This window comes from Papaver somniferum, chromosome 3, assembly GCF_003573695.1.
Source record: "Papaver somniferum cultivar HN1 chromosome 3, ASM357369v1, whole genome shotgun sequence".
NCBI classification, from domain to species: Eukaryota; Viridiplantae; Streptophyta; class Magnoliopsida; order Ranunculales; family Papaveraceae; genus Papaver; species Papaver somniferum.
The window spans coordinates 134,032,208-134,042,535 of record NC_039360.1 but is presented as its reverse complement, the minus strand read 5'-3'; the positions used below and the strand labels follow the sequence as shown (position 1 = coordinate 134,042,535).

Below are 10,328 nucleotides of genomic sequence, written 5' to 3'. Positions count from 1 at the left end.
ATATTGTTCTAAACACTTTAGTCAATGAACTGTGGGGCATTACATGATTATACCTAATAACATTTTAGCAATTACTAATCAAACCCACTAATTAAACACATCTCACCAGGTGCATTTTGTATCTCCGTCCCACCCAGACGCACTTTATATCTCCGTCCCATCCAGACGCAATTTCTATCTCCGTCCCACCAAACGCACTTTCCATCTCCGTTCCTTGTCCGGCGTAAATTATACCTACGTCTCAATCAAGCGCGCATTATACCTCCGTTTCATTCAGACGCATATTATAAACACGCTTCATCAAGAAACGTGGATATAAGTTCCGTCCCGCATCAAGCGTGGGTATAAGTTATGCTTCACCAAATTTTGGTCTACTCCCATTGTGCTTGAACACACATAATACCAAATTTTTTTGGCTTTTAGTCTGGCTTTTGGTATTTGGCCCGTTTCATGACTGTGGTTGCTCTTAGGTCGAGCATTTAGTCCCCCAAAATCTAATTTAACTTTTTTAGCCCCTGAATGTTAGATTTCTGGCTCCACTGGTTGAAGTCTTCTCTTATAACAGTACTTGGTCCACAGAAAGATAGGGGGTGAATACCAAATACCTGGAGAAGCAAAAGTTGAAAGTTGAAAGTTGAAACTAACCCAACTCATATTTTAAAGGAGCTAAGTATCTAACAGAAATGGAAGTTAGTTATTTATTAATGTAAAAAGAACAGGGGGTAGTTTTGTCTGTTAATTTAGTATGTATAGCCGTCAATTTCCATAAAATAGGAGTTGGTAAAACATGTAATTGACGAAACTTTTGAAGGCTAAGAACGGCATCGAAAGAGAGACCCGTCATTTTCTGAGTTTCTTAATAAATCTTATTTACGTAACCACTCAAAATAATTTTCTTCTATGTATGACTGTTGCTATTTCCTGTTTTGGATTAATCTATGTACTGTCCAACATTTAACCCATGGGCAACTTTAAAGCCTAACTGGAGCCTGGTGTATTGCTTATTTTAGTGTTGGAAAAGATCTTTCCTTGCTTTAACGGAGCATGCCTGGGTTTATAGCATAATTTGCTTCTTTTTCTAGCGTAGAAAGGTTGTTAGAATAAGGTAGGATATAGAGATATCTGGGGTTGGAAATAACAAAGGAACATTTTGTATTTGTTAATTATAGAGAGAGAGAAACACACGCACCTATAAAATGGAAATAATTGATTTTCAAATCTCTTCCACTTCACCCATCTTCTCTTCTTCTTCTCTCCTATAGACTGCCTTGCTGTCTGTCTGTCTCATTAAGCTCTTCTTCTAGTTCCTTCTGAATCTCCCTCCCTGTACATCAAGGTATGGTATCGCTTTCGAAAGCTCCTTCTTGATCTTTTGATTTCTTAATGTCACATTGTTTAGTTCAACTTCAATTAGTATCTCTGTTTTCTCAATATGATCAACAAAAAGAAAAATGAATCGATTTCTGTTTAGTTTTTAGATTACTACAAATCATTTTTACAATTTATTTTTCTCCTTGATTTTGGGTTAGCTCAAAATCCTTTAAACAGTGATTCACTGAAAAGAGATTTTTTTTTTAGCTTTTTGATGATTTAATTTTAATAAAGAAGGAACACAATAATTTTGATTCCTTTTCTTTGTTTTCCGCTATTGTTTTTTTACATCTATCTGTTAAGCGTAATTATCTCAAATTCTAATGGTCACTGTTTTTCTTGTTTTCTTTCTTAAAAAATATTTTTATTTTCCTGCAATTTCGGTGATCATAAAAAACCCAATAATTTTTTTTTTGGTAAATTTTGTTTCTGTTTCTGATGATTCAGAATTTAATTTTGGAACTTTGTTAAATTTTGCAGGTATTGAGTTTCTGCGAAATTCACTGAAGATTTGTCGTTTGCGGAGAGATCTTTATTGTGAATGGACAGCTCGGAAATATAATCCGAGCTTTGAAAAAGAAAAAACTGGTTTTTAGGTTGAATTGAATTTGAATTGTTGGTAAAGATGATTACCATGGCACCGGAGCTTAGCTTGGTCTTCAAAAGTTTGGACATGTTAGGAGCTTCTGATCATGCTACCGTGGTTTCAATTACATTATTTGTTACCCTTCTTTGCGCTTGTATAGTTATAGGTCATTTACTCGAAGAGAATCGGTGGATGAATGAATCCATTACAGCCATTGCTATTGTAAGTTCTGCAGGAGCTTGGGTTTTTTGTTGATTTTTTTTTTTTTTTTTTATAATATTTTTTTGTTGGTGATTTGTGAATTTGAAATTTGGTTTGTTTTGATTGCAGGGTTTGTGTACAGGAGTTGTAATTCTATTAACTACAGGAGGAAAAAGTTCCCATATTCTAGTGTTTAGTGAAGATCTTTTCTTTATATATCTACTTCCTCCTATTATATTCAATGCTGGGTATGTTAACTCTTCCTTTCTTGGAGTGAAATCTCTTCTTAATGCTGGATTTTAACCTCTACTATCTTAGTTATAAGAGTTACCAAGTCTATGATTTTTGAGTTGTAAATCCTGTTACAAGTAGGATGCAGTTTGTTTGTGCATTTGGGACTCATATGGGTGCTGAATATTTGAAGGAAAGTGCATGGCTACAGAGATGAGTTGGTTTTTGTTGGGAGGCACTTTTGTGGCTAAGATTGTAGATTGATTTGATTCATGGTTTGATTGAATTAGTTGGCGTCATATAGCTTGTGTAGAATAGGAGAGCTATATTTTATTTGTTTTATCCATAGCTAGAGTTTACCTTGCCTCAGAGGAAGGTTGTCTACATGCTAGTATAGTGTTCAACCTTCTTTTCTATTTCATTTTTAATGTGGTTGTGCTTCAATGTTTGGTACCTTTACTTTGTTGTGGTGATTATTTCATATCTGCAGAGACAAATTGTTAGGAAATTTACTAATATGAGCTCAATGAGTTTGATGGTCTTTTTGTTTTTGTTTTTTACTTTTTGGTGTGACTAGTTTCCAGGTTAAAAAGAAACAATTCTTTCGCAACTTTATGACAATCATGCTGTTTGGTGCAATTGGTACATTGATATCTTTTGCCATCATCTCTCTCGGTATGTAGCTTCAGATTTGTTATGCATTTTGGGTTATTTCATTGATTTTGTCATATCAGATACATGCACAAAAAGAAAAGTCAAAGCTTTCACATGAATCTTTAAAGTCAAAACAACTTTCAGGGACTACGCTTTCTAGTAAAAATTAATCAATTTCTAATAAAAATATTCTGTTTAACGCATCCTGATTCTTTATGCAGGTGCGACACAAATATTTAAGAAGCTGGATATTGGTCCTCTGGAATTAGGAGATTATCTTGGTATGTTCCTATATCAGTCTCTGTCTTCATAAGAACCATTATAGGTACTCAAGCTTTGATTTAATACTGTCACTCTTTATCTTGTATTCTTATCTGTATTTCACTTTAAAATTGCAGCCATCGGAACAATCTTTTCTGCCACAGATTCTGTTTGCACCTTGCAGGTATGAAAACTCTCCAAAACACTCCAATTAAAGAAACAAAATGTAGTTGCACTGGTAACTTATCTTAAAATAAAATAAAAATGTAAAAGTTTTTGTACTTCAACAGGTGCTTAATCAGGATGAGACACCACTACTTTACAGTTTGGTCTTCGGCGAAGGTGTTGTTAATGATGCGACTTCTGTGGTGCTCTTCAATGCAATTCAGGACTTTGATCTTACTCACATCAATTCCAAAATCGCATTGCAATTTTTTGGGAACTTCTCATATTTATTTATCATAAGTACACTGCTTGGAGCCTTTGTAAGTCTTTCCCATTCAAACTCCTAATTTTGTAATGTGGGTTTTATATGCTTGCGCGTGGCTAAGAGTTGTACTCTTATATTCTCTTTTATTACTTTCAGGCTGGACTTTTGAGTGCATACATCATTAAAAAGCTATATTTTGGCAGGTAAAATATACTGTTTGCTTTCTTATGACCACTTTTCCTTTTATCCTTCTTTCATGTGGTTCATGTCTTTAAGTTTGCTGGATCTCAAAATTCTACAATGCTCTAGTTGCCTAAGTTTGTGCCAATTTCAGGCATTCTACTGATCGTGAGGTTGCGCTGATGATACTTATGGCTTACCTTTCTTATATGCTAGCCGAGGTAAGAGTTCTTTGTAACTTTCTGTACATATCTTCAAGGATCGATCCTTGTTACTTTTTGTTTTTCTGTTCTGAATTACCTAACACGGATATTTTTACTACAGTTATTCCATCTAAGTGCAATCCTCACAGTGTTCTTTTGTGGGATTGTGATGTCCCACTACACCTGGCATAATGTGACAGAGAGTTCACGAGTCACTACCAAGTATGTTAAATCGAAACCGTTGAAATTCATACTGTGTATATTCTCTGTTATGCCAGCATGCAGGTCAAAGTTAGTTGTACATAGTTAACTTTGTGGTTTTTGCTGTTTCATGATCATTGCAGGCATGCTTTTGCGACACTGTCATTCATGGCTGAGATATTTATCTTTCTTTATGTTGGTATGGACGCATTGGACATTGAGAAGTGGAGATTTGTTAGAAGCAGGTAAGTCAATTATTCCCTTGTCAAGATTTAGTTGAAGACATCACAACTCTTTGTCTACTACAGGAAAAAATGTATTTATTCATAAAAAAGTTTCACATTTCATGGGATTATTGCGTCTATCTTTCTTGCAGTCCCGGAAAGTCAATTGGAGTGAGTGCAATATTGCAAGGCTTGGTTCTGATTGGAAGGGCAGCTTTTGTTTTCCCTCTGTCGTTTTTGTCCAACTTAACTAAGAAGACTCAAAATGAAAAGATCACTTTCAATCAACAAGTAATATTTTTTTCTATTAGGCTTTATATTTCTTACTGTCGTGGTGTGACTACCAGCTGAACAAGAACGTTTTGTGATTCTTTAGATTACTATATGGTGGGCTGGTTTGATGCGAGGCGCTGTATCTGTTGCGCTTGCTTATAACCAGGTATTATTAGGGGCTTATGTTTCTAAGTAGTAAATTCATTTGAAAGATAGCATTGTCTCATTTCCCGTACAGTTGGAATCAGAATTACGACAGCATTTCAAAGTCCAACTTTGTCGGTTTGTACTTGCATATATATAATCACTTTTGTTACATATGCAGTTTACAAGGGCAGGCCACACTCAATTGCGTGGAAATGCTATCATGATCACCAGCACAATTACTGTTGTTCTATTCAGCACAGTGGTATGATGAGTTGTCCTTTCACATCTGCTGATTCATATTTTATTTTATTTATTCATCTAAATGCTTAATGTGCCATTGCTGGATTTTTCAGGTATTTGGTTTGATGACTAAACCTCTGGTAAAGCTGTTACTACCTCCGCCGAAACCTTTCAGCAGTATGTTGTCATCAGAGCCAAATAGTCCAAAATCCTTCATTGTGCCACTTCTTGAGAACGGACAAGAGTCCGAAATCGACTTTGGTGCTCGTAATATCCTTCGTCCATCCAGTATTCGCATGCTTCTCTCCACCCCAACTCATACTGTCCATCGCTATTGGCGCAAGTTCGATAATGCATTCATGCGTCCCGTATTTGGTGGCAGAGGTTTTGTCCCCTTTGTTCCCGGCTCACCAATTGAACAAAGTTTACATCAAAAAGAGGAAGAAACAGAAACACAGACATAAAACAAAACAATACAGAGTCAATTTTATACAATCTAGAAAAAAGGAACACCCTTCATATCTCCAAACAGGATAGCAGGCTGGCTAGCATGGGTTTGATGAGTTTTTTTTTGTGTGAATTGTTAATTCAATGTTGATGCAGTGTGTGCTACACAAGCTGTTTGTAATTTCTTTCTTTTTTTTCCTTTTCTTCTGGGTCATATATTGAAATTTAGCATCATATATTTTTTGTAGCGTGATCGATTGCTCGATGGTGGATTGTCATAGGGTTGTCCAGTAGGTTTTGTTTTCCATTATATTGTTATATAACCTTTCAGCTTTCAAATATTTATTTTGTATGTATAAATGGATGGAAAATTTAATGTAACTAATTATCTTTTGTTCTTGGCTTAATGTTCTTTCTTTTCTGCTGCCTTCCCAATGTTTGTTGTCCCTTTATTTGGATATATTGGTGCATTCCTGGGTAGCTGCTACACTCTGAAACATTTTAATTTCATTTTTTCATGCTAAGAATTTATTTTTGGATATTGTTGCCTTGTCAATGCTTTTCCTTTATAAGTCTGGCCTAACAATTGAGCAGAGTTCAGTAGTGTGTTATTAAGAAAAAATGTACAACAGATTTGAAGAAAAAAAGGGACAACGGAGTGAAGTTGCATAGATTTCAGCTTACAGACTTTGTACACCCACTACCTGTTAATAAAGCATTTTAGACCAGAAAATCAGATCATAAAACGAGAAACATTTTGTTTTGAACTTCCGTATAGTTTATAAGATGATCCTTTAAGATTCATTCTGATTTGAAGAATGACACTTTGGTATTATATCTAGTTCTATACTGCAGATATACAAGACTCTTCCGCCTACCAGCTATGTAGCATGTACCCGAGTTTCATGCTCACTATGGCGACCATGCAAACAAATAGAAATGGGAAACCAACTTGAACTCTTCTTCCACCCTTGTTGCTTTTCAAACGCACCTGTAACGTAAACGGTATAATTAATGGATAACCAGAAACATACCTATACATATTAGCCTAAGACAGTGGAAAAACACATATAATCTGCAGCTAAAGCTTCAATTGATTGCAAATTCAGATTTAATTTAAAGGATTTTGTTGATGAGTGAATTACCAGTTCTTCTTGCAACATTTCCCTCTCCTTGAACTTTACGGTCTTCTCTTCCTTCAACTTTTGCATGCAAATCTCAGCCTTCAAGAAAATCCACATAACATTAGTGACAAGCCAGAGCTAATAATAGATTTCTTTCCGGCATCTGACTGAATGCTGTTGGATTCTTTGGAAGTTAAAAATAAAGATAACCAATTTCGACTAACTGAACATTGGAGAGATTTAGTACCTCGCGCAGATTTGATTCCAAAACAGTTAGCTTTGACTTCAGCTCCTTCATTTCATTAGCCAGTTTAGATTCTTCCACAGGCTCAGGAGAACTCAACTTTTGCACATAGTTGGCAAGTTCCGTGACCTTCACTTCCTTAGTTGTTACCTGCAACAGAAAGCATTGTCGAGATCCTAGCAGGATGGATTGCAGAACAATAATAACGTTCACAAATACATGTCATTTTTCTTACCATATGTTCTGGTGGGAGATTTTCTTGGTCTCCCAAAATTGGAGACGTTATAGTTGGTTCGGCCTGCAAAGTTTCATTGGTTGGGAGAACTACAGGAGAATTCGGTTGGGCAACGATAACGACTCTCAACTTGTTCTCTCCAACATATTTGTTGGTATCCTTGGAGAACTGAAATTAATATTAATCAGCATAATAAATCACAAATAAAGTACTAACAACTATCAAAAAGCTAAAAATCCCTACCATGCTGGATTTGATATCCTCTGGAGTTGTCTCAGCAGGAACAACTGTACTTTGGATTAGAAACTTATCTTTACACTGTAAATCGGCCGGGGCTTCCCGGGGTGCTTGCATAATAACTACATTTGATAATAGAGATATGTGGGTATATGAGATCAGCTGTGGCAGTCTACAAATTTTAGCACTTCCTCGAATGTTGACCACATTTCTAATTGGCACACCAGTACCCACAAGATTATAAATGCAGTTTCTTTTCAGGGAAGGATAAATGTTGTTGGAAGCTACTAGTCATTGTCTACTGAATGTTTTTATCAAACAAGTACAAACCTCAAACAAAAAGATGCATTTAAACAGTACGCTAAAATGGTGGATATTCCGGCCAAATTATCTACAGTAGGTCCGAGGTGACGTCAGTTGGGGAAAGAACTAGGTGAGGAGCACACACCTGTAAAATCACAAGTCGAGTTTGGCTGAATAACGCCTATATTTGGTCGCACAGAATATCTCCCCGGATTTGTAGTTTTAACCTGCCAATGTGCCAGAGGTATTATATTTCAGCAATAATCTCCATTTGTTAATCAAAGATTATCAACACCAGTATCCCACAGTACTACTGGGTTTGTAGACATCATGATTGACAAATCTCTGTGCATCTCCTAATAATTTAATTTAAAGAAGCAAGAGAAAATTTATCTGTTCCTTCCAAGCTCGAATACCATCAAAGAAGCAATGATGGTAAGAGAAAATTATACGTGACACCTACTCGAAAGTTGTACAGGGAGAGCAGATACCATTTTGAACTTAACACATTTGAATAGTCTACAAGAGAAAACCAGCAATCCAGGGAGTAAATTAGTTAATTAAACACACAATATAGAAAATATGCCCACCTTGTAAGCTACATGATGGTCTGAATTGTTCAAGAGCTGCACCGAGCACCAACTCTGCTTCTTCAACTTAACTAGAGAAACCATAAGCAGTGAACAAGTAAGACTATAATAAGCCACCAAAATTCATCAACATTGTTGAACACACAAATCACAAATATATGCGAAGAAAACACTAATTGGTCGTGGACACTCTCGCAGGAACCACCATATTCAAACATATGTGTACCCAACAAATTCAACAATGACTGTTAATATCTACGGAAATGCTCGGGAAGTCCATCTTAGATCATGTTGGCTGAATATGGATGGAGCCTCTTATACCCATTGACCACAGTGTTCATAATTTCATCCTTAGAGTTAGAGGTCACTCAGTTCCCAATTTCCGGTTCCATCACAGTTCAACTAGCACTACTTTGTATGGCACACAAAGGCAATCAGTTGAATAACTATGCCAATTCGGATTAGAAAAAGAAAGAATTAAACTAAAACATCATCGGCCTCTCTTCTTCATATGTAAGGAAATCCTTATGTGTAAAATGAAATGTATGACAAAATTAGAATTCTAAGCCATTTCCTCTGTAAAGTCAAATGCATTTTCGTCATCTATAGTTGAGCAGTGAATATCTGTGTGTCTGGGGCTTGAATTCTTGAAAGTTGGAGAGCAACAACATATCAAACAACTTACATGTGAACCTGAGTTCTTTAGGGGGTTGAATTTCCAAAAGATCTTGACCCATTCTTTTACTACTTGTTCACAAAATAATCGAACTAAGTCCAACCCCTTTCGTCAAATTTTGTTAATCTGTAGATACAAAAGACATTGATTAGATTACACAATAGAGGGATAATTACAATTCCAAGAAAATTCTTCAGATAATAAGTGAGAAACAATCAAATTCGGGAAGAAAAACCCATTACCAGAACTCAGCAACAAATTTCAAAGAAGAAGAAGATGATGAAGAAGAAATCTTACTTGGAGATAAAAAGAAGAAGAAGTAGATGATCAGACAAAGATATTTGTGCTGCAGTTGTTTAAGTATTTTGTTTTTTTTTTTGTAAAGAAAAATTGGATTTATCGACTAGAATAAAACAACATTAATTTCATCGATGACAAAACCGAGGTGATGACGAAGAAGAATAATTCGAGATTTTTTTTGTTTTTGGAATTGGGATTGGTGGTATACCAACTCTGTGTTTGCCTGTTTGGTTTTGTGTTGAAGAACAAGTAAATAAACAAGCAAGTACTGAAAGGGAAAAAAAGATGCGTACAAGGAATGGCAGTTGTTGTGGACAGTTGTTAACCGCAATGTTTCATACAAATTCCAAATGCCTCCTCTCTCATTGGCTTGGCTCGGCTCGGCTCGGCTCGGCTTGGCTTGACTTCTGGTTTTACTCTAGCTTAGCTTGGCTTTTCCAACCCAGTTTTATCATACTGAGGGTTGGTAGTGAATATGGTGACTTACACCGGAAGAAAAAGGAAGTTGCGTCCACCTGGCTTTATCTTGAGAGGAACTGAGACATTCCACCGACATACACAAAAACAAATTAGACAACGCAAAAGCAGTAACAAAGTTGCCATCCCTTTTTGTTAATTGGGGGTGGTAATGTCAATGTCGATGATACTTGAATCCAACAAGGCAACACCATTCATGGGGAATTTTGTTAGGTTATGTGGTCCCTTGGGATGCAAAACCAAAACAAACAGGTTTGGTTTTGAGATTAATCACTTGATAGAGAGAGAATGGGTTAACAGTTTTGAGTGACAGGCAAGTGGAACTACTGTAATTCCCAGCTGAATGGTAAATTTTTGCTGGCTTTAATTTTTAGGGCTATGACCTAACCATCAATTAGATCATCCTTCAATTAATAAGCTATCGGCTTAATGCGGAGTTTGTGATTAAAAAAAAATGAAAAATTGGGCTAGAAATGAATATTAAGTACTCCCT

At 36.0% G+C, this 10,328-nt stretch overlaps 2 protein-coding genes across 4 annotated transcripts; one reads left to right on the top strand and one right to left on the bottom strand.

The window, feature by feature from the left end:
* Positions 1-1,181: 1,181 nt before the first annotated feature.
* Positions 1,182-6,056, top strand: LOC113357433 (sodium/hydrogen exchanger 1-like). 2 transcript variants are annotated; one of them, XM_026600822.1, is made up of 15 exons: positions 1,182-1,336; positions 1,852-2,179; positions 2,288-2,406; positions 2,974-3,064; positions 3,265-3,324; positions 3,442-3,488; positions 3,595-3,789; positions 3,891-3,937; positions 4,069-4,135; positions 4,239-4,339; positions 4,462-4,563; positions 4,695-4,833; positions 4,919-4,981; positions 5,141-5,224; positions 5,316-6,056. In XM_026600822.1, exons 4-15 carry the CDS (start codon positions 3,004-3,006, stop codon positions 5,664-5,666), a joined length of 1,317 nt encoding a protein of 438 aa, XP_026456607.1. In that variant the 5' UTR covers positions 1,182-1,336; positions 1,852-2,179; positions 2,288-2,406; positions 2,974-3,003; the 3' UTR covers positions 5,667-6,056. The 2 variants fall into 2 exon arrangements, with proteins under 2 accessions (XP_026456607.1, XP_026456606.1); XM_026600821.1 differs by having other exon boundaries at positions 2,967-3,064.
* Positions 6,057-6,235: 179 nt separating this feature from the next.
* LOC113357434 (vesicle-associated protein 2-2-like) lies at positions 6,236-9,633 on the bottom strand. Of its 2 annotated transcripts, none has more exons than XM_026600824.1 (9): positions 9,301-9,633; positions 9,068-9,184; positions 8,383-8,453; positions 7,938-8,019; positions 7,496-7,611; positions 7,253-7,420; positions 7,021-7,167; positions 6,795-6,872; positions 6,236-6,640 (listed from the first exon to the last, which is right to left on the bottom strand). In XM_026600824.1, exons 2-9 carry the CDS (start codon positions 9,117-9,119, stop codon positions 6,524-6,526), a joined length of 831 nt encoding a protein of 276 aa, XP_026456609.1. In that variant the 5' UTR covers positions 9,120-9,184; positions 9,301-9,633; the 3' UTR covers positions 6,236-6,523. The 2 variants fall into 2 exon arrangements, with proteins under 2 accessions (XP_026456609.1, XP_026456608.1); XM_026600823.1 differs by having other exon boundaries at positions 9,356-9,633.
* Positions 9,634-10,328: the final 695 nt, after the last annotated feature.